This window comes from Oncorhynchus mykiss, chromosome 31, assembly GCF_013265735.2.
Source record: "Oncorhynchus mykiss isolate Arlee chromosome 31, USDA_OmykA_1.1, whole genome shotgun sequence".
Classification (NCBI taxonomy): Eukaryota; Metazoa; Chordata; class Actinopteri; order Salmoniformes; family Salmonidae; genus Oncorhynchus; species Oncorhynchus mykiss.
The window spans coordinates 17492587-17517353 of record NC_050571.1 but is presented as its reverse complement, the minus strand read 5'-3'; the positions used below and the strand labels follow the sequence as shown (position 1 = coordinate 17517353).

The window sequence follows — 24767 nt, the reverse complement described above, 5'->3', positions numbered from 1 at the left end:
GCCTGAAACAAGGTTCTAAAGACTGTTGACATCCAGTGGAAGCCTTAGAAAGTGCAGTATGACCCCATAGACACTGTATATTGGATAGGCAAAGACTTGAAAAACTACAAACCTCAGATTTCCCACTTCCTGGTTGGATTTTTTCTCAGGTTTTTGCCTGCCATATGAGATATGTTATACTCACAGACATCAGTTTTAGAAACTTCAGAGTGTCTTCTATCCAAATCCACTAATTATATGCTAATTCTAGCTTTTGGGCCTGAGTAGCAGGCAGTTTACTCTGGGCTCCTTATTAATCCAAGCTACTCAATACTGCCCCCTTTCCCAAATAAGTTTATTAAGAAATAGTGCTCCTTGTGATACAGAAACGGTATGGCGGCATGAGAGTATGACAATTTGGATACGGCCCAACCCTAGTGCACTATATAGGGAAAAGGGTGTAATTTGGGATGCAGACCATCTATCTTGAAACATGATCTCTGTCTGCTATAAGTGATCACAAATTGTCCAGGGCTCCCACTCTCCACAGTGATAACAGTCATCTCTACCCCTCAACATAACCCTGCTATGAACCAGGCCCTGCACCCATAGATCAGAGAGGGAAAGATTGAGAGGGAAACAGTGACCAAGAAAGAGACCGTGAGGGAGAGACCGAGAGAGAGAGAGAGAGAGAGAGAGAGAGAGAGATGGGCAGGGAGAGAGATGGGCAAGGAGAGAGACAGAGAGACGGGCAGAGAGAGAGGGTGAGAGAGTGTGAGAGAGTGGGATAGGGTGAGAGGGAGAAGGAGAGCGAGAGAGAGAGTAGGGGGAATGAGAGAACAAAGGGGAGAGAAAGAGAGAGGGCAGCCAAGAGCCTGGGGTCTGAACCCATTCACCAGTCACCACATTGCCACTTTGTCCCTCTCTCGCAGTTTGATATCATCTGCTTCCCCTCTTCTGTCTATATTTCATCTCTCCATTCCTCTCTCTTTCTCTCTCTCTCCCTGCCTGCCTCTCTCTCTCACACACACACACACACACACACACACACTGCTGTGAGAGAAGATGCATGATTTATGAAGCTCTATTTTTACCAGTTACTGAGCAGAAGTGAGTGAGAAACGGCGACAAAGAGAGGGAGAGAGAGAGAGAGAGAGCGAGAGAGAGAGAAGTCGAGAGAAGTAGAGAGAGTTTGAAGTGAGAGCCCTAGGGGATGGAGGAGGAGAGGAGAGTGGGGAGGCATCCATCACCCTGTGACCCCTCTCCTGTAAAGGAAGATGGGAAATAGGTTTTAGTGGTGAGACAGAAGTATGAGGGAACTGACAAATCTCTATGTAACATTCCAGAGGGAAAGAGCAATGGAACCGGGCCTGTCCCCTTAATATGACACAATTATCTGGGTTGCGTCCCAAATGGCACTCTATTCCCGATATAGCATACTACTTTAGACCAGGACCGTAAAACATGCTTGTTTGTCATGTGTCAGAAACTTGTATTGGCATTAGAAGAACAATGACACTTAGTTTGGGTGGGATTAAGTTCTAAGGGGTATGTGAGTTTTGTGTAGGTGTGCATGTGTTTATGTAAATTACCATGTGTATAATACCATGTGCATGTTTAACAGGTGTGCATGTAGGTGTGTGTGTGTGTGTACAGGCAGTGCTCCCTCCCTAGTTGAGGATGCTGGCTGTTGGGTGCAGATAAAATGGGATATTTCAGGGCTTTCTCTCACTCTAAGACAGCCCTTATCTCTTCCCCACCTCTCCTGTTGGCTGTGCTGGTCCAGCCATGAGTGATATTAATACCCACGCTAATGAGCCCCTTCCTTGAAGATACTGAAACAATTGGTAGGGGAGGTGGAGGTGGAGGGGGGTGCTGAATCAGTCTCTATCCTGTGCCACAACTGTGGGGATTGTAGAACACACGAACAAAGAGTGAGGTCAAGCTCCAATCACATTAATCATGGCCTGTGTTTGAGTGTGTAAAGCTGGAGGAGAAATTGTGTTCCAAATGACACATTATTTATATTCAGTGCACTACTTCTGACCAGGGTCCATAGGGCTCCGGTCAAAAGTAGTGCACTATAAAGGAAATAGGGCACCATTTGACATGCATAGTTACACTGATGGAGATGGGGAGGATGAGTGTCTGGCCAGGGAGTGTGTATGCAGGCTGGCTGTGTGTGTGTGTGTGTGTGTGTGTGTGTTAGGGCTGTGGTAGTCATGAAATTGTCAGCCGGTGATTGTCAAGCAAATAACTGCCGGTCTCACGGAATTGACCGTTAATTAACATAAACATATTTAGCATCTCCCGGTGTCACGCCCTGACCATAGAGAGCCCTCGGTTCTCTATGGTGTTTAGGTCAGAGCGTGACTAGGGGGGAGTGTTCTAGTCATTGACTTTCTATGTGGCTGGGTTGTATGGTTCCCAATTAGAGGCAGCTGGTAATCGTTGCCTCTAATTGGGGATCATATTTAGGATGCCCTTTCTCCTACCTGCTTTGTGGGATATTGTTTTGTTGAGTGCTGATGTGCTGATGCGCGCTCTGTTCTTTCTTTCGTCATATGATTATTGTTTTTGTTCAAGTTCCAAGGTAATAAAGATGTGGAACCCAACACACACTGCGCCTTGGTCCGTCAATCACAGAGACGCATACAAAGCTCTCCCTCACCCTCCATTTGGCAAATCTGACCATAATTGTATCCTCCTGATTCCGGCTTACAAACAAAAATGAAACAGGAAGCACAAGTGACTCGGTCAATAAAGAAGTGGTCCAATGATGCAGATGCTAAGCTACAGGACTGTTTTGAAAGCACAGACTAGAATATGTTCTGGGAGTCTTACGATGGCCATAGTACACCACATTAGTCACTGGCTTCATCAATAAGTGCATCGATGACATCATCCCCACAGTAACCATACAAACATACCACAACCAGGAGCCATGGATTACAGGCAACATCAGCACTGAGCTAAAGGGTAGGGTTGCCTCTTTCAAGGAGCGGGACTCTAACCCGGACGCTTATAACCCTCCAACGAACTATCAAACAGGCAAAGCGTCAATACAGGACTAAGATCTAATCATACTACTCCGGATCCGACGCTCGTCGGATGTGGCAGGGCTTGCAAACTATTACAGACTACAAAGGGAAGCACAGCCGCTAGCTGCCCCTACCAGACAAGCTAAATTACTTCTATGCTCTCTTCAAGGCTAGCAACACTGAAGCATGCATGAGAGCATCAGTTTTTCCGGATGACTGTGTGATCACTCTCTCCATAGTCGATGTGAGTAAGACCTATAAACAGGTCAACAAGGCCGCAGGGCCAGACGGATTACCAGGATGTGTACTCCGAGCATGTGCTGACCAACTGGCAAGTGTCTTCACTCACATTTTCAACTGAGTCAATAATACGAACATGTTTCAAGCAGACCACCATAGTCTCTGTGCCCAAGAACACTAAGGTAACCTTCCTAAATGACTACCGACCCTTAGCACTTACGTCTGTAGCCATGAAGGGCTTTGAAAGGCTGGTCATGGCTCACATCAACACCATTATCCCAGAAACCCTAGACCCACTCCAATTTGCATACCGCACCAACAGATCCACAGATGATGCAATCTCTATTGCACTCCACACTGCCCTTTCCCACCTGGACAAAAGGAACACCTTCGTGAGAATGCTATTCATGGTCTACAGTTCAGCGTTTAATGCCATAGTGCCCACAAAGCTCATCACTAATGCATCATTGCGCAAAATAGTATGGATAGTATGCAACAAAAGTTCAACATTCACCTTCTGCTACCATTTATGTCAAGCCGTCTACACATACAGTTTGACACATACGTTTGATAAATCCAACATATGCACTACACCGAACACACTGCAACTGCCTCTGCAACGCAATGCTGAAAGGCAAACGCAGTGTTTCATTGGAAATGAATGTAAATCTGGTGTGCCAAAATGCAGTGACGCTGTCAGTGTGATTGAAGCGTAAGCTAAGGACCCTGGGACTGAACTCTTCCCTCTGCAACTGGATCCTGGACTTTCTGACGGGCTGCCCCCAGGTGGTAAGGGTAGGTAACAACACATCTGCCACGCTGATCCTCAACACAGGGGCCCCTCAGGGGTGCATGCTCAGTCCCCTCCTGTACTCCCTGTTCACTCATGACTGCACGGCCAGGCTCAACTCCAACACGATCATTAAGTTTGTTGGCGACACAACAGTGGTAGGCCTGATCACCAACAACAACGAGACAGCCTATAGGGAGGAGGTCAGAGACCTGGCAATGTGGTGCCAGGATAACAACCTCTCCCTCAACGTGATCAAGACAAAGGAGGTGATTGTGGAGTACAGGAAAAGGAGGACCGAGCACGCCCCCATTCTCATCGACGGGGCTGTAGTGGAGCAGGTTGAGAGCTTCAAGTTCCTTGGTGTCCACATCACCAACAAACTATCATGGTCCAATCACACCAAGACAGTCGTGAAGAGGGCACGACAAAGCCTATTCCCCCTCAGGAGACTGAAAAGATTTGTCATGGGTCCTCAGATCCTCAAAAAGTTATTCAGCTGCACCATCAAGAGCATCCTGACGGGTTGCATCACTGCCTGGTATGGCACTACAGAGGGTAGTGCGTACAGCCCAGTACATCAATGGAGCCAAGCTTCCTGCCATCCTGGACCTCTATACCAGGCAGTGTCAGAGGAAGGCGCTAAATATTGTCAAAGACTCCAGCCACCCTAGTCATAGACTGTTCTCTCTGCTACCTCACGGCTACCCAGACTATTTGCATTGTCCCCCCCACCCCTTCTTTTACGCTGATGCTACTCTGTTTATTATCTTGCATAGTCACTTTAACTGCCTACATGTACATATTACCTCAATTACCTCGACTAACCTGTGGCCCCACACATTGACTCTGTACCAGTAACCCCTGTATATAGCCTCACTACTGTTATTTTACTGCTGCTCTTTAATTATTTGTTATATTTATTCTTATTTTTTATTTATTCATTTTTTACTTAACACTCTTTTTCCTTAAAACTGCATTGTTGCTTAAGGGCTTGTAAGTAAGCATTTCACTATAAGGTCTACCTGTTGTATTCAGTGCATGTGACCAATACAATTTGATTTGATTTGTGTGGCCGTATTGCCCCCAAAATAAATCCATGCCTTTTGCATGGATTTATTTAAAATTCCCTTCTCTTGGCTGTATGCCGAAGCACCTCTCACTCACATAGCTCTCTTTCATTCACATGGCTCTCTTTCACGTGATCGGGTCTTTCTCACAGGCTACAAGTGAAGACAGACACATCGGGGACGCAACTGCGCTTGTCCTTATCCAATTCCGAGGGTGAATATTGAAGATATTTGAGGAACTGTCCACATTTACTTTTTGGCAGCCAACAAGATGAGTAGGCCTAACGAACTTCAAAAGCACTAGCCGATGTCAATCTACTATTCCCCTTGGTAAAGGTTAACCTATTCTATTCTGTGCAATAAATAAATATTCTAAACATAGTCTAGGACAGTTGTGGGATGCGATACATCCCAAATTAATTCCACCACTAACATCAAAAACCTGTTTCAAGCAACGAGTCAGACTCAACAGACGAGAACGTTTAGCTTAAAATTTTGATAAACTATGAGGCTATTTCTTCACATTATAAGTGCAGCAATATGCACATAGCAGTAGGCTATAAGTGTGAATGTACCATTAGCAGGAGAACACCATTCTCAAAAGTGACTGCAAATGAGATTGTTCATGTAATGCTTTTATTATAAGGGTGCATTTTATGGTGAAAATGATCTTCTCCAAATTTGAAACTCATACGCTGTGTATGTATGCCAGTTAGGCAATACAGTTGTAAAGCGTATTATTGCGCTTCATTTAAAAAAAAAAATGATAGGCTAATATTGTCACCCATCACACTCTTCTTGATTTAATCTTGTCTTCACAAACACTATATAATGTGTGAAATTTTTTTTGTTTTAGAATGGACCATTATCATGCACCTGTCTCGAAACAGAGGCAGCGGAAATCTATGTCACCTATGCACTTAAATAGAGAAAAGAGGACACTTTTCCTGTGGTTCATTTTCATGGGAGCCAGGTAGGCTATACTCCTGCTGTAAATAGAAGGAATGTACTTAGTATTATCCATTTGGACACAAACCAGGAGATAGGAGCCTGATAGCAGACATGTTAGGATGGGGTACCCCGTCAGCACACTGAGGGGTGTGCCTCCAGTGGGGGTACCTGCCCGTCGGTCTGTTTGGTTGACTGTCTGCTTGCCTGCCAATCTGTCTGTTTGTCTGACTACCTACCTGCCTGCCTGTCTTTTTATCTCTCTGTCTGTCTGCCTGCCGCATGCCAATCTGCCTGACTGCCTGTCCACCTGCCTGCCTGCCCGCCTGCCTGTCTGTCTGTGTCCTTGTGTAGAGAGACTGTATTGATTAATGCTGATGATGATGTCCTTCGGCTGATCAGTGTGTCAGTGTGTGCGTGTGTGTGTGTAAGTGTGTTCCTACATTACGTTCAATTAAAATCCACTTCATGAGTGTGTGTATAAGTAAGTGTGTAATAACTTATTGGCTTGTCTGTATGTATGAGTCTGTGTGCGTGTGTGTCTTCCCGGTTCCCTGATAAAGACATCCAGCCCTGCTCCTGTGCTCTATCAGTATGCAGCACCAGCATCATTGGCAGGCTACACACACACACACACACACACACACACACAGTGGATTCACTTAAGGGGAGCTAGTCACAATTAGCTGTTAACATTACAAGGCAGAATTTAGCCCTGGCCGGTATCCCCCGGGGAAATTAAACCACAAGCTAAACATTAACAGACATTTGCATTTTTATTGCACCTGAAAAGAATGGCATGACTCCATTATCTCCCAGACACAGAGAAATACGTTTCTTAGTTATTATTGTGTCGTCCTGCATTGGGAAAAAAATGTGTTTATCCCGGGGAAGAAGCTAGAGAACGAGAATCCTCGTCGGTTTCATGCCGATGCTTTGTGGAGGGTTGTGATTACAAAATAAACAAACCAGAAACAGCACAGGCAGAGGAAACAGTGACTGGTTTGTTATGCAAATCCCCTCTTATTTCTCCCCAAAATAAACAAACAATAACAGACAACAACAGTGGATAGAGGAGCTGAATAGGGGGTAACAATATGAGGGACAACAACAGAGGAGCTGAATAGGGGGTAACAATATGAGGGACAACAACAGAGGATAGAAGAGCTGAACTGGGGGTAACAATATGAGTGACAACAACAGAGGAGCTGAACTGGGGGTAACAATATGAGGGACAACAACAGAGGAGCTGAACTGGGGGTAACAATATGAGAGACAACAACAGAGGAGCTGAACTGTGGGTAACAATATGAGGGACAACAACAGAGGAGCTGAACTGGGGGTAACAATATGAGTGACAACAACAGAGGAGCTGAACTGGGGATAACAATATGAGGGACAACAACAGAGGAGCTGAACTGGGGGTAACAATATGAGAGACAACAACAGAGGAGCTGAACTGGGGGTAACAAATGAGAGACAACAGAGGAGTTGAACTGGGGGTAACAATATGAGAGACAACAACAGAGGAGCTGAACTGAGGGTAACAATATGAGAGACAACAACAAAGGAGCTGAACTGGGGGTAACAATATGAGAGACAACAACAAAGGAGCTGAACTGGGGGTAACAATATGAGAGACAACAACAAAGGAGCTGAACTGGGGGTAACAATATGAGAGACAACAACAAAGGAGCTGAACTGGGGGTAACAATATGAGAGACAACATAATACTAGATAATGATAAGATGTATCGATGTGAGTTGATACTACTAGATAATGATATGATTTACTATGTATAGTATGTCCAGTCTCTTATGGTTACCTCTCCCGCTGTCCTTGACACTCTCCCTTCATCCCTCCCTCCAGGTGAGCAGTACGTGTGGCCACGCCCCCCAGCGTGTGTCTCGCTCAGTGGCGCCCTTTCCTGACCAGAACCCTGCTGCCCAGGTGTCCCGCAACCCACAGCCTTTACCTTACGATCCTGAGGAGACCTTGGCTGGTCGCCGCAGGTAATGCTGGGTTGAGAAGAGAGGGATAGAAAGATGGGGGAACAGACAGGGGTGGTGAAGTAGAGCAGAGAAGAAAGAGGAATATAGGAGGTTAGAGCATGTAACGATTAAGGAATATTTAACCATCAATAGAGCTATGTGATAGAAGAGAGAGAAATGGAGAGAGAGGAGAAGGAAAAAGAAAAAGACGTGTTGTTCATGATATGCTGCTAACTAATGAGGACAAGCGTCATCTTACAGCCCAGTCCAGGAACAAGCCTTAGTCCCTACGGTACCACTTCAGTGTTTGACCTGAAGAAATCAGACAGGTGTATGGTTTCACCTATAGCCTTCTAGATGAGCTTAGTGGAGCATCTAGCTATCCTTTTGTCACTACGCTTATCTTTCTGTCAAATCTGCAAACACTGAATTGGTAGGAGCTGGGGGAGGGTCTATGGTCCAGATGAATAGGTAGGAGCTGGGGGAAGGTCTATGGTCCAGATGAATGGGTAGGAGCTGGGGGAAGGTCTATGGTCCAGATGAATGGGTAGGAGCTGGGGGAAGGTCTATGGTCCAGATGAATGGGTAGGAGCTGGGGGAAGGTCTATGGTCCAGATGAATGGGTAGGAGCTGGGGGAAGGTCTATGGTCCAGATGAATAGGTAGGAGCTGGGGGAAGGTCTATGGTCCAGATGAATGGGTAGGAGCTGGGGGAAGGTCTATGGTCCAGATGAATGGGTAGGAGCTGGGGGAAGGTCTATGGTCCAGATGAATAGGTAGGAGCTGGGGGAAGGTCTATGGTCCAGATGAATGGGTAGGAGCTGGGGGAAGGTCTATGGTCCAGATGAATAGGTAGGAGCTGGGGGAAGGTCTATGGTCCAGATGAATGGGTAGGAGCTGGGGGAAGGTCTATGGTCCAGATGAATGGGTAGGAGCTGGGGTAAGGTCTATGGTCCAGATGAATAGGTAGGAGCTGGGGGAAGGTCTATGGTCCAGATGAATGGGTAGGAGCTGGGGGAAGGTCTATGGTCCAGATGAATGGGTAGGAGTTGGGGGAAGGTCTATGGTCCAGATGAATGGGTAGGAGCTGGGGGAAGGTCTATGGTCCAGATGAATGGGTAGGAGCTGGGGGAAGGTCTATGGTCCAGATGAATAGGTAGGAGTTAGGGAAAAGGACTAAGGTCCAGATGAATGGGTAGGAGCTGGAGGAAGGTATATGGTCCAGATGAATGGGTAGGACTTGGGGAAAAGGACTAAGGTCCAGATGAATGGGTAGGACTTGGGGAAAAGGACTAAGGTCCAGATGAATGGGTAGGACTTGGGGAAAAGGACTAAGGTTCAGATGAATGGGTAGGAGCTGGGGGAAGGTCTATGGTCCAGATGAATGGGTAGGAGCTGGGGGAAGGTCTATGGTCCAGATGAATAGGTAGGAGTTAGGGAAAAGGACTAAGGTCCAGATGAATGGGTAGGAGCTGGGGGAAGGTCTATGGTCCAGATGAATAGGTAGGAGCTGGGGGAAGGTCTATGGTCCAGATGAATGGGTAGGAGCTGGGGGAAGGTCTATGGTCCAGATGAATGGGTAGGAGCTGGGGGAAGGTCTATGGTCCAGATGAATGGGTAGGAGCTGGGGGAAGGTCTATGGTCCAGATGAATAGGTAGGAGCTGGGGGAAGGTCTATGGTCCAGATGAATAGGTAGGAGTTAGGGAAAAGGACTAAGGTCCAGATGAATGGGTAGGAGCTGGGGGAAGGTCTATGGTCCAGATGAATAGGTAGGAGCTGGGGGAAGGTCTATGGTCCAGATGAATAGGTAGGAGCTGGGGGAAGGTCTATGGTCCAGATGAATAGGTAGGAGCTGGGGGAAGGTCTATGGTCCAGATGAATGGGTAGGAGCTGGGGAAAAGGACTAAGGTTCAGATGAATGGGTAGGAGCTGGGGGAAGGTCTATGGTCCAGATGAATAGGTAGGAGCTGGGGGAAGGTCTATGGTCCAGATGAATGGGTAGGAGCTGGGGGAAGGTCTATGGTCCAGATGAATAGGTAGGAGCTGGGGGAAGGTCTATGGTCCAGATGAATGGGTAGGAGCTGGGGGAAGGTCTATGGTCCAGATGAATGGGTAGGAGCTGGGGGAAGGTCTATGGTCCAGATGAATGGGTAGGAGCTGGGGGAAGGTCTATGGTCCAGATGAATAGGTAGGAGCTGGGGGAAGGTCTATGGTCCAGATGAATGGGTAGGAGCTGGGGGAAGGTCTATGGTCCAGATTAATGGGTAGGAGCTGGGGGAAGGTCTATGGTCCAGATGAATAGGTAGGAGCTGGGGGAAGGTCTATGGTCCAGATGAATGGGTAGGAGCTGGAGGAAGGTCTATGGTCCAGATGAATGGGTAGGAGCTGGGGGAAGGTCTATGGTCCAGATGAATAGGTAGGAGCTGGGGGAAGGTCTATGGTCCAGATGAATGGGTAGGAGCTGGGGGAAGGTCTATGGTCCAGATGAATGGGTAGGAGCTGGGGAAGGTCTATGGTCCAGATGAATGGGTAGGAGCTCGGGGAAGGTCTATGGTCCAGATGAATAGGTAGGAGTTGGGGAAAAGGACTAAGGTCCAGATGAATGGGTAGGAGCTGGAGGAAGGTCTATGGTCCAGATGAATGGGTAGGAGCTGGGGGAAGGTCTATGGTCCAGATGAATAGGTAGGAGCTGGGGGAAGGTCTATGGTCCAGATGAATGGGTAGGAGCTGGGGGAAGGTCTATGGTCCAGATGAATGGGTAGGAGCTGGGGGAAGGTCTATGGTCCAGATGAATGGGTAGGAGCTGGGGGAAGGTCTATGGTCCAGATGAATAGGTAGGAGTTGGGGAAAAGGACTAAGGTCCAGATGAATGGGTAGGAGCTGGGGGAAGGTCTATGGTCCAGATGAATGGGTAGGAGCTGGGGGAAGGTCTATGGTCCAGATGAATGGGTAGGAGCTGGGGGAAGGTCTATGGTCCAGATGAATGGGTAGGAGCTGGGGGAAGGTCTATGGTCCAGATGAATAGGTAGGAGTTGGGGAAAAGGACTAAGGTCCAGATGAATGGGTAGGAGCTGGGGGAAAGGTCTAAGGTCCAGGTGTTATTAGCAGGTAGACTATAGACCATATACTATAGACCATAGACCACAGAGCAGGTGAGTTGTAGTAGTCAGTATTGGAGTGGAGCAGGTGGGTTTTAGAAGTCAGTATTGGTGTGGAAAAGGTGAGTTTTAGTTGACAGTGTTGGAGTGGAGCCAGTGAGATGTAGTAGATAGTGTTGGATGGCAGCAGGTGAGTTTTAATAGTCAGTTTGAGTGGAGCAGATGAGTTGTATTAGACAGTACTGGAGTGGAGCAGGTGAGTTGTATTAGTCAGTACTGGAGTGGAGTTGGTGAATTGTAGTAGTCATTGTCTGAGTGGAGCAGGTGAATTCTAGTAGTCAGTATTGGAGTGGTGCAGGTGAGTTGTAGTGGTCAGTGTTGGAGTAGAGCAGGTGAGTTGTAGTAGTCAGTATTGGAGTGGTGCAGGTGAGTTGTAGTGGTCAGTATTGGAGTAGAGCAGGTGAGTTGTAGTAGTCATTGTTGGAGTGGAGCAGGTGAGTTGTAGTAGTCATTGTTGGAGTGGAGCAGGTGAGTTGTAGTAGTCATTGTTGGAGTGGAGCAGGTGAGTTTTAGTAGTCATTGTTGGAGTGGAGCAGGTGAGTTGTAGTAGTCATTGTTGGAGTGGAGCAGGTGAGTTGTAGTAGTCATTGTTGGAGTGGAGCAGGTGAGTTGTAGTAGTCATTGTTGGAGTGGAGCAGGTGAGTTTTAGTAGTCATTGTTGGAGTGGAGCAGGTGAGTTGTAGTAGTCATTGTTGGAGTGGAGCAGGTGAGTTGTAGTAGTCATTGTTGGAGTGGAGCAGGTGAGTTTTAGTAGTCATTGTTGGAGTGGAGCAGGTGAGTTTTAGTAGTCATTGTTGGAGTGGAGCAGGTGAGTTGTAGTAGTCATTGTTGGAGTGGAGCAGGTGAGATGTGGTAGTGTGTGTGTATGTGTGTCTGTGTCTGTGTGTGTGTAACATACATGTGTGTGTGGTCCTGCCATTGTGTGTGTCTGTGCACACGTGTGGCACCCTGTTTGACTGTGTTTGCTGCTAGCTTACTTTACTAAGAGAGTGACAGTGAGCCTCCCTCCAGCCCAGTGCGTTATACACTCACTTTCCAGGAACAGGCTTAAATGAACAGAGTACTGATTCTCAGCAGGCCGATGGCTTCAGCAGAGTGGCCAGATGAATATCTTTTAGGCACACAAACCTTCACCTGCTTCGCAAATGGCACCCTACTCCGTTTATAGTGCACTACCATTCCATTTATAGTGCACTACTTTTGAGCAGAGTAGTGCTTTATAAAGGAAATAGGGTTCCATTTGGGAAACATCACTCTCTACAGCTGAATATCTCCCTCTCTCTCTATAAGTCTCTCTAGGGATCTCCTTTACTGTCCCACCATTAGACTCTTTCATTTCCTCCTTCATTCTATATCTCTTCCTCTCTGTCTCTCGCTCCATCTCATATAATGATGTTTAATTTGCCGGTTTATCTATGTTTCCCCCTCTCTCTCTCTCGCTCGCTCTCTTGCTCGCTCTCTTTCTCTCTCTCTCGCTCTCTTTCTCTCACTCTTTCTCTCACTCTTTCTCTCACTCTTTCTCTCACTTTCTCTCACTCTTTCTCTCGCTCTCTTTCTCTCTTTCTCTCACTCTCTCTCACTCTCTTTCCCTCACTCTCTCTCTCTTTCTCTCACTCTCTTTCTCTCACTCTCTTTCTCTCACTCTCTCTCACTCTCTTTCTCTCTCTCTCTGTCCACTCTCCCCTCCTCTTTGCTGACCAGCATTATTAGCTACGTTGTAATATAATAATATAATCATTACCATTATTAATGCTATTCTCTTTTTTCTCTTCTCCTCTCATCCCTCCCTCTCTCCCTCAGGGAGTTTATTTCCAGCCTGGGGGGATTCAGTTCCTTCTTCAGTGGTTTGGGAGAGGCTCTGTGTAGCCGGGAGCCTGCAGTGCCAAGCAACCACTCCCTCTGCTGGAACGGACAAGAAATGACAAACAGGTAAAGGACATGCTGATTGATGTCTGTGGATGCACCCCAAAAGGTACTGATGATCCAAAGTAGAGCACTATAATGGGAATAGGTTGCCATTATAGACACACCCTGTGTTTACTGCAATAGTCTGGTTTGTAAACCCAACTGATGCCTATATACAGTAGTATTGTGATGCTAAATACAGCCTTGTACCAATCTAAACGGCACACTATACAATCTGGTTGTGGTTTTATTGAGATATAATATGTCTCTCTATCTCGTTCCATCATATAGGTGTGTCAGATGCACAAAATACATTCAAGTTGAATGATCTCTACCCTTGAGGAAAGAGTGTGTAGGTCGGTTGAAGGTGAAGTTTGTGTAGAAGTGATGAGCTTTGCAGTGGAGCCTCATCTCCGACAGTGTGTGAGTGTAAATCTTGACTCTGTCTCTCTATGAGAAGGTTATTAATGTCAGTCGCACTTTCTCCTTCTTTCCTGCTCGGTTAATTGCTGTTTCGATCGCTCTCTCATCCTTCGCCCGTGTCTCGCTGCACCCCACAGTACCCAATTTGGATTCTGCAATATTTCACTTCACCTCCTGTCTCCCTTGCTCCAGCATCGTAACTTTCTCTCCCTCTCTCCCTTGTTCTCTCTCTTCATCTGGCCAAATTTTTATTTGCCTCACTTTGTTCGACTTTATTTCTCCTCATAATGATTTTATATTGATTCTAATCAATACAAAAGCATCACTTCTGATTGAAATGAGAGGTGAGGGAAGTTAATGTTTTCCCCCTCAAGAAGCATATAAGCCTGTATAGCAACCCTAGATATAGGGAGAATCTCAATTGCTTACTCCTGGCATACTCCTCTCTTCTCTCCTCGCGCCTTCTCAAAACCCATTGGATGAGAAAGCCAGTGGTCCCTCCCCTCTGACCTTGAGCTCCAATAGGTTTTGAGAAGGAGGTGAAGAGAGAGGACGTGAGGAGTATGCAGTTGAGATTCTCACATAGTCACAATACATCTCCTCAAAGCTATTATTCCTTACAAGAAAAACAGGGCTGTATTCATTAGTGCACACAGTAGCAAAACGTAACAAAATAAATTGAAACAGAAAACGAAAATGAGAGATTCTTATTGGACAAGTTTAGGTAGTCCCTCCCTAAATCAGTCTCTTCTGTTTAGTGCCTATTGAATATGACCCAGGGAGTCTTACTAGCTTCCTTCCTGTGTCCTCAATTCCAGACCCTTCAGTCTGTAGCAGACAGGCTGGCAGCCCTTCCTCAGTCACAGTGTGCCTATCACAGAGGAGATGAGGACACTCTCAGAGATAAAAAGGCGTACTGCCTCCTCCAAGGGGGAAGAGAGCAGGGTGGCGAGTGGGCCAAGGTATCCTGGGGGGGTAATTATGGGCCAGTGGAGAGAGGGTGATAGAGAAGGAAGGAGATAGAGGGAGGAAGAGATGGAGATATGGTGAGAGTGGGAGAGAAAGAGGGGGAGAGGGTTAAAGATAAGAGACGGAATAGAGGGGGATAGAGAGGGAAAGAGATAGAGGGTGTGAGATGGAGGGATTGTAATGTCCTTCTGCAACCAACGGTCAATGTCCTGTCTGAGAGAAGACTATATTTCCAACTGGCAATGTCCTCTCAGAGAAGACTATATTTCCAACTGTCAATGTCCTCTCTGAGAGAAGACTATATGTCCAACTGTCAATGTCCTCTCTGAGAGAAGACTATATTTCCAACTGTCAATGTCCTCTCTGAGAGAAGACTATATGTCCAACTGTCAATGTCCTCTCTGAGAGAAGACTATATGTCCAACTGTCAATGTCCTCTCTGAGAGAAGACTATATGTCCAACTGTCAATGTCCTCTCTGAGAGATTACTATATGTCCAACTGTCAATGTCCTCTCTGAGAGAAGACTATATTTCCAACTGTCAATGTCCTCTCTGAGAGATTACTATATGTCCAACTGTCAATGTCCTCTCTGAGAGAAGACTATATTTCCAACTGTCAATGTCCTCTCTGAGAGACTACTATATTTCCAACTGTCAATGTCCTCTCTGAGAGAAGACTATATGTCCAACTGTCAATGTCCTCTCTGAGAGAAGACAATATTTCCAACTGTCAATGTCCTCTCTGAGAGAAGACTATATGTCCAACTGTCAATGTCCTCTCTGAGAGAAGACAATATTTCCAACTGTCAATGTCCTCTCTGAGAGAAGACTATATTTCCAACTGTCAATGTCCTCTCTGAGAGAAGACTATATGTCCAACTGTCAATGTCCTCTCTGAGAGAAGACAATATTTCCAACTGTCAATGTCCTCTCTGAGAGAAGACTATATGTCCAACTGTCAATGTCCTCTCTGAGAGAAGACAATATTTCCAACTGTCAATGTCCTCTCTGAGAGAAGACTATATTTCCAACTGTCAATGTCCTCTCTGAGAGATTACTATATTTCTAACTGTCAATGTCCTCTCTGAGAGAAGACTATATTTCCAACTGTCAATGTCCTCTCTGAGAGAAGACTATATGTCCAACTGTCAATGTCCTCTCTGAGAGAAGACTATATTTCCAACTGTCAATGTCCTCTCTGAGAGATTACTATATTTCCAACTGTCAATGTCCTCTCTGAGAGAAGACTATATTTCCAACTGTCAATGTCCTCTCTGAGAGAAGACTATATGTCCAACTGTCAATGTCCTCTCTGAGAGAAGACTATATTTCCAACTGTCAATGTCCTCTCTGAGAGATTACTATATTTCCAACTGTCAATGTCCTCTCTGAGAGAAGACTATATGTCCAACTGTCAATGTCCTCTCTGAGAGAAGACTATATTTCCAACTGTCAATGTCCTCTCTGAGAGATTACTATATTTCCAACTGTCAATGTCCTCTCTGAGAGAAGACTATATGTCCAACTGTCAATGTCCTCTCTGAGAGATTACTATATTTCCAACTGTCAATGTCCTCTCTGAGAGAAGACTATATGTCCAACTGTCAATGTCCTCTCTGAGAGAAGACTATATGTCCAACTGTCAATGTCCTCTCTGAGAGAAGACTATATGTCCAACTGTCAATGTCCTCTCTGAGAGAAGACTATATGTCCAACTGTCAATGTCCTCTCTGAGAGAAGACTATATGTCCAACTGTCAATGTCCTCTCTGAGAGAAGACTATATTTCCAACTGTCAATGTCCTCTCTGAGAGAAGACTATATTTCCAACTGTCAATGTCCTCTCTGAGAGAAGACTATATGTCCAACTGTCAATGTCCTCTCTGAGAGAAGACTATATTTCCAACTGTCAATGTCCTCTCTGAGAGAAGACTATATGTCCAACTGTCAATGTCCTCTCTGAGAGAAGACTATATTTCTAACTGTCAATGTCCTCTCAGAGAAGACTATATGTCCAACTGTCAATGTCCTCTCTGAGAGAAGACTATATGTCCAACTGTCAATGTCCTCTCTGAGAGATTACTATATTTCCAACTGTCAATGTCCTCTCTGAGAGAAGACTATATTTCCAACTGTCAATGTCCTCTCTGAGAGAAGACTATATGTCCAACTGTCAATGTCCTCTCTGAGAGAAGACTATATTTCCAACTGTCAATGTCCTCTCTGAGAGAAGACTATATGTCCAACTGTCAATGTCCTCTCTGAGAGAAGACTATATTTCCAACTGTCAATGTCCTCTCTGAGAGATTACTATATGTCCAACTGTCAATGTCCTCTCTGAGAGAAGACTATATGTCCAACTGTCAATGTCCTCTCTGAGAGAAGACTATATGTCCAACTGTCAATGTCCTCTCTGAGAGAAGACTATATGTCCAACTGTCAATGTCCTCTCTGAGAGAAGACTATATGTCCAACTGTCAATGTCCTCTCTGAGAGAAGACTATATGTCCAACTGTCAATGTCCTCTCTGAGAGAAGACTATATGTCCAACTGTCAATGTCCTCTCTGAGAGATTACTATATGTCCAACTGTCAATGTCCTCTCTGAGAGAAGACTATATGTCCAACTGTCAATGTCCTCTCTGAGAGAAGACTATATGTCCAACTGTCAATGTCCTCTCTGAGAGAAGACTATATTTCCAACTGTCAATGTCCTCTCTGAGAGATTACTATATTTCCAACTGTCAATGTCCTCTCTGAGAGATTACTATATTTCCAACTGTCAATGTCCTCTCTGAGAGAAGACTATATGTCCAACTGTCAATGTCCTCTCTGAGAGAAGACAATATTTCCAACTGTCAATGTCCTCTCTGAGAGAAGACTATATTTCTAACTGTCAATGTCCTCTCTGAGAGATTACTATATTTCCAACTGTCAATGTCCTCTCTGAGAGAAGACTATATGTCCAACTGTCAATGTCCTCTCTGAGAGAAGACAATATTTCCAACTGTCAATGTCCTCTCTGAGAGATTACTATATTTCCAACTGTCAATGTCCTCTCTGAGAGAAGACTATATTTCCAACTGTCAATGTCCTCTCTGAGAGAAGACAATATTTCCAACTGTCAATGTCCTCTCTGAGAGAAGACTATATGTCCAACTGTCAATGTCCTCTCTGAGAGAAGACTATATGTCCAACTGTCAATGTCCTCTCTGAGAGAAGACTATATGTCCAACTGTCAATGTCCTCTCTGAGAGAAGACTATATGTCCAACTGTCAATGTCCTCTCTGAGAGATTACTATATGTCCAACTGTCAATGTCCTCTCTGAGAGAAGACTATATGTCCAACTGTCAATGTCCTCTCTGAGAGAAGACTATATGTCCAACTGTCAATGTCCTCTCTGAGAGAAGACTATATTTCCAACTGTCAATGTCCTCTCTGAGAGATTACTATATTTCCAACTGTCAATGTCCTCTCTGAGAGATTACTATATTTCCAACTGTCAATGTCCTCTCTGAGAGAAGACTATATGTCCAACTGTCAATGTCCTCTCTGAGAGAAGACAATATTTCCAACTGTCAATGTCCTCTCTGAGAGAAGACTATATTTCTAACTGTCAATGTCCTCTCTGAGAGATTACTATATTTCCAACTGTCAATGTCCTCTCTGAGAGAAGACTATATGTCCAACTGTCAATGTCCTCTCTGAGAGAAGACAATATTTCCAACTGTCAATGTCCTCTCTGAGAGATTACTATATTTCCAACTGTCAATGTCCTCTCTGAGAGAAGACTATATTTCCAACTGTCAATGTCCTCTCTGAGAGAAGACAATATTTCCAACTGTCAATGTCCTCTCTGAGAGAAGACTATATTTCCAACTGTCAATGTCCTCTCTGAGAGATTACTATATTTCCAACTGTCAATGTCCTCTCTGAGAGAAGACTATATTTCCAACTGTCAATGTCCTCTCTGAGAGAAGACTATATGTCCAACTGTCAATGTCCTCTCTGAGAGAAGACTATATTTCCAACTGTCAATGTCCTCTCTGAGAGATTACTATATGTCCAACTGTCAATGTCCTCTCTGAGAGAAGACTATATGTCCAACTGTCAATGTCCTCTCTGAGAGAAGACTATATGTCCAACTGTCAATGTCCTCTCTGAGAGATTACTATATTTCCAACTGTCAATGTCCTCTCTGAGAGATTACTATATGTCCAACTGTCAATGTCCTCTCTGAGAGAAGACTATATGTCCAACTGTCAATGTCCTCTCTGAGAGAAGACAATATTTCCAACTGTCAATGTCCTCTCTGAGAGAAGACTATATGTCCAACTGTCAATGTCCTCTCTGAGAGATTACTATATTTCCAACTGTCAATGTCCTCTCTGAGAGAAGACAATATTTCCAACTGTCAATGTCCTCTCTGAGAGAAGACTATATTTCCAACTGTCAATGTCCTCTCTGAGAGATTACTATATTTCCAACTGTCAATGTCCTCTCTGAGAGATTACTATATTTCCAACTGTCAATGTCCTCTCTGAGAGAAGACTATATGTCCAACTGTCAATGTCCTCTCTGAGAGAAGACTATATTTCCAACTGTCAATGTCCTCTCTGAGAGATTACTATATTTCCAACTGTCAATGTCCTCTCTGAGAGAAGACTATATGTCCAACTGTCAATGTCCTCTCTGAGAGAAGACTATATTTCCAACTGTCAATGTCCTCTCTGAGAGAAGACAATATTTCCAACTGTCAATGTCCTCTCTGAGAGAAGACTATATGTCCAACTGTCAATGTCCTCTCTGAGAGAAGACTATATTTCCAACTGTCAATGTCCTCTCTGAGAGAAGACTATATGTCCAACTGTCAATGTCCTCTCTGAGAGAAGACAATATTTCCAACTGTCAATGTCCTCTCTGAGAGAAGACTATATGTCCAACTGTCAATGTCCTCTCTGAGAGATTACTATATTTCCAACTGTCAATGTCCTCTCTGAGAGAAGACTATATTTCCAACTGTCAATGTCCTCTCTGAGAGAAGACTATATGTCCAACTGTCAATGTCCTCTCTGAGAGAAGACTATATGTCCAACTGTCAATGTCCTCTCTGAGAGATTACTATATGTCCAACTGTCAATGTCCTCTCTGAGAGAAGACTATATTTCTAACTGTCAATGTCCTCTCTGAGAGATTACTATATTTCCAACTGTCAATGTCCTCTCTGAGAGAAGACTATATTTCTAACTGTCAATGTCCTCTCTGAGAGATTACTATATTTCCAACTGTCAATGTCCTCTCTGAGAGAAGACTATATTTCTAACTGTCAATGTCCTCTCTGAGAGAAGACTATATGTCCAACTGTCAATGTCCTCTCTGAGAGAAGACTATATGTCCAACTGTCAATGTCCTCTCTGAGAGATTACTATATTTCCAACTGTCAATGTCCTCTCTGAGAGATTACTATATGTCCAACTGTCAATGTCCTCTCTGAGAGAAGACTATATGTCCAACTGTCAATGTCCTCTCTGAGAGAAGACTATATGTCCAACTGTCAATGTCCTCTCTGAGAGAAGACTATATTTCTAACTGTCAATGTCCTCTCAGAGAAGACTATATTTCTAACTGTCAATGTCCTCTCTGAGAGATTACTATATTTCCAACTGTCAATGTCCTCTCTGAGAGATTACTATATTTCCAACTGTCAATGTCCTCTCTGAGAGAAGACTATATGTCCAACTGTCAATGTCCTCTCTGAGAGATTACTATATTTCCAACTGTCAATGTCCTCTCTGAGAGAAGACTATATGTCCAACTGTCAATGTCCTCTCTGAGAGAAGACTATATTTCCAACTGTCAATGTCCTCTCTGAGAGAAGACTATATGTCCAACTGTCAATGTCCTCTCTGAGAGAAGACAATATTTCCAACTGTCAATGTCCTCTCTGAGAGAAGACTATATTTCCAACTGTCAATGTCCTCTCTGAGAGAAGACTATATGTCCAACTGTCAATGTCCTCTCTGAGAGAAGACTATATGTCCAACTGTCAATGTCCTCTCTGAGAGAAGACTATATTTCTAACTGTCAATGTCCTCTCTGAGAGAAGACTATATTTCCAACTGTCAATGTCCTCTCTGAGAGAAGACTATATGTCCAACTGTCAATGTCCTCTCTGAGAGATTACTATATTTCCAACTTTCAATGTCCTCTCTGAGAGTAGGGCAAGCTATATATATTTCCAACTATCAATGTCCTGTGAGCAGACTGTATCTACCTCAGTTACCTCGTACCCCTGCGCATTCACTCTGTATTGTTACCCCTTGTATTTTTCCATGTTATTGTTACTCATTGTGTATTTACTATTGCTTTTATTATTATGCGTTTTACTTTTCTAATATTTCTCTATTTTCTCTCTCTGCATTGTTGGGAAGGACCGTAAGCATTTCTCTGTTAGTCTACACCTGTTGTCAATGAAGCGTGTGACAACTACATTTGGATTTGATTTGAGTCATATCTTATTTTCTTCTCATCCAGTTTATACCAATAGGGCTTACCTTATCATAGTTTTTACACAGGGTAGATTCATCTCGAGCTCAGAATGCCTCTCACACCATTTCTGTAGAGACATCGAGGTCTGAGCTAAATGTGTCTCTCGTTATCAGACGCGTCTTGCGTGTCACCTGTATCCAAGATCAGAGGAATGACACCTTAACATCATCTCAAATATGTTTTTAAACACACAGGGTGCCTCCTCACACCACACAAACGGATGTGGGCAAACTCACAGCACTGAAAATAAACATACCACTTTTTTCTTAGTAATCTAATGTCATATTCAAGTTGTGTCCATATCTAAATATTGCAGAATTTCTTAGTGCAAATTCTATTTATTTTCCACCACTTCATTCACACTTTGCTCTTTGTGTGTCATTATGCAACACTGAGATGCAGCTCCTAGCCCATAGCATGTATCATAGCTATTAACATCTAATCACCAGCCATCATCAGCCTAGCATGACCTGCACTACCAAAAGTACACTACACGACAAAATGCTCGTCCAACATCTCATTCCAAAATAAAGGGCGTTAATATTTAGTTGGTCCCCCCTTTGCTGCTATAACAGCCTCCACTCTGGGAAGGCTTTCCACTAGATGTTGGAACATTGGAAGCAAGTCCCCGCAGCATTCAGCCACAAAAGCATTTGTGAGGTCGGGCACTGATGTTGGGTTATTAGGCCTTGCTCACAGTCTGCGTTCCAATTCATCCCAAAGGTGTTTGATGGGGTTGAGGTAAGGGCTCTCTACAGGCCAGTCAAGTTCTTCCCCACTGATCTCGACAAACCATTTCTGTATGGATCTCACTTTGTGCAAAAGGACATTGTCATGCCAAAACTGTTGCCACAAAGTTGGAAGCACTGAATTGTCTAGAATGTCATTGCATGCTGTAGTGTTAAGATTTCCCTTCACCGGAACCATGAAGAACAGCCCCAGACCATTATTCCTCCTTGAACAAACCTTACAGTTGGCACTATGCTTTGGGGCAGGTAGCGTTCTCCTGGCATCCCCTAAACTCAGATTCGTCCGTCAGACGGTGAAGCGTGATTCTTCACTCCAAAGAACGCGTTTCTACTGATCGAGAGTCCAATGGTGGCAAGCTTTACACCTCGGCCATGGAAACCCATTTCATGAATTTCCCGACTAACAGTTCTTGTGCTGGCGTTGCTTCCAGGGGCAGTTTGGAACTTGGTAGTGAGTGTTGCAACAGAGGATATGCTACGCGCTTCAGTACTCGGCGGTCCAGTTCTGTGAGCTTGTGTGGCCTACCACTTCACGGCTGAGCCGTTGTTGCTCCTAGACATTTCCACTTCACAATAACAGCACTTGACTCGTTGGAAAGGCGGCATCCTATGACGGTGCCACGTTGAGAGTCACTGAGCTCTTTAGTAAGGCCATTCTACTGCCAATGTTTGTTCATGGAGATTGCATGGCTGTGTGCTCGATTTTATACCTGTCAGCAATGGGTGTGGCTGAAATAGCCGAATCCACTCATTTGAGGGGTTGTCCACATACACTATATATACACAAAAGTATGTCCTCTGTCTGCTGGTAGTATATCACGTCTCTATTATTAATGTGATTAGAAGGATAAATAACATTGGAAATGTAATTAAGGGTTTAATGAAAAGTATGAGTTAGGTGGCACCGTGTTAATGAGGAGTTGATGGATGATGGAGCAGGGAGGAGAGGAGTGGGGAGGGGAGAGGAGGGTTGGTGAGAGAAGGGTTGGGAGAGGGGGGTGGAGGAGAGGGGGTGTGTCATAGACACATGGCTTCACACTGTGCCATCGCCCCTCCCTGCAGCTGTTGGCTTCTTCAGACACTCCATTTCCTCTTCCTTTGACCTCTTTTTGACTTTCCTGTTCTCAGCAAACCATCCCTTTCCTTTCCTGTTCTCAGCAAACCATCACTTTCCTTTCCTGTTTTCAGCAAACCATCCCTTTCCTTTCCTGTTCTCAGCAAACCATCACTTTCCTTTCCTGTTCTCAGCAAACCATCCCTTTCCTTTCCTGTTCTCAGCAAACCATCACTTTCCTTTCCTGTTCTCAGCAAACCATCACTTTCCTTTCCTGTTCTCAGCAAACCATCACTGTCCTCGCTGGTTAAATTGTCCTCACCTTTTAAACACACATTTGTCACAATGAAAGTTTGATCGCCAACTTGTAATCCTAAAAAGAATTAAATGACTCACCTCTGGTTTGTTCAGCCATTTGGATGAGTTAGGGTTAGAGTTTTGGGATAAACGTGGAAATAAGGTAAACACATGCTTAGGAGATCTGATATGTTTTGTTCTATGAGATAATATCAGTCAGGTAACTGAAGAAAAAAAAGATGCCATTTCTCTCTGCGAGGATCGAAACTGGAGACAGGACAAAGTAACGATGCAGACACAGGGAGCAACCGGGGGAGCAGACAGTTATAGACAGGGAAATCAACAACGGGAAGGAGTCCAGGTGTGTCCAATGAGCGCTGCTGCGCATAGTGATGGTAACAGGTGTGTGTAATGAAGGGCAGCCTTGCTCCCTCGAGCTCCAGAAAGGGAGAGCGGGAGCATGCGTGACAGCTATGAGAGGATATACTGTAAGATAACATCAATCATTTTCACCCTTATCGTGATGGTGCACAGGCAGCTAGCTATGCCTTAGTCTGTGTGAGCCAGTCATTCTTTAATCAGTTTCTCATTCCTTTGGGGGGGGGGGGGGGGGGGGGGGTGTTCCTCTTCTATTCAGCTGTGTAAACACACCTGTCTGGTTGCGTGCGTGGGGCCATTGTGTCAGTACAATATAACACAGAGGAAGAGTTCCAACCTGGGCTGCTTCAGTACAATATAACACAGAGGAAGAGTTCCAACCTGGGCTGTGTCAGTACAACATAACACAGAGGAAGAGTTCCAACCTGGGCTGCTTCAGTACAATTTAACACAGAGGAAGAGTTCCAACCTGGGCTGCTTCAGTACAATATAACACAGAGGAAGAGTTCCAACCTGGGCTGTGTCAGTACAATATAACACAGAGGAAGAGTTCCAACCTGGGCTGCTTCAGTACAATATAACACAGAGGAAGAGTTCCAACCTGGGCTGTGTCAGTACAACATAACACAGAGGAAGAGTTCCAACCTGGGCTGCTTCAGTACAATATAACACAGAGGAAGAGTTCCAACCTGGGCTGTGTCAGTACAACATAACACAGAGGAAGAGTTCCAACCTGGGCTGCTTCAGTACAATATAACACAGAGGAAGAGTTCCAACCTGGGCTGTGTCAGTACAACATAACACAGAGGAAGAGTTCCAACCTGGGCTGCTTCAGTACAATATAACACAGAGGAAGAGTTCCAACCTGGGCTGTGTCAGTACAACATAACACAGAGGAAGAGTTCCAACCTGGGCTGTGTCAGTACAACATAACACAGAGGAAGAGTTCCAACCTGGGCTGCTTCAGTACAATATAACACAGAGGAAGAGTTCCAACATATTTTTCTTCCTCCTCCACCTATCTACCTCTGACTACGCCTCTGCAGGATCTTATCCGTCTGGGACTGGGGCTTTCCATTCTGTGATTCAGGCTATCAAATCAAATGAAATGTTCTCACTACTCTCCGTAGTAAACTGACTGGAGGATAGATTGGGGATATGACGTATGAACATGCATCATCTTATCTTACACATAATATTCAATTATTGACTTATGAATGCACCT

The 24767-nt window shown here is 44.7% G+C and overlaps 1 protein-coding gene across 1 annotated transcript in view; it reads left to right on the top strand.

The window, feature by feature from the left end:
• Nucleotides 1-24767, top strand: part of gpc3 (glypican 3) — a 358923-nt gene that overhangs the window by 191478 nt on the left and 142678 nt on the right. The window contains exons 4-5 of the mRNA XM_036969955.1: nucleotides 7938-8080; nucleotides 13018-13146. Of these exons, the coding sequence (XP_036825850.1) occupies nucleotides 7938-8080; nucleotides 13018-13146 (272 nt within the window). The remainder of the gene's footprint in view (nucleotides 1-7937; nucleotides 8081-13017; nucleotides 13147-24767) is intronic.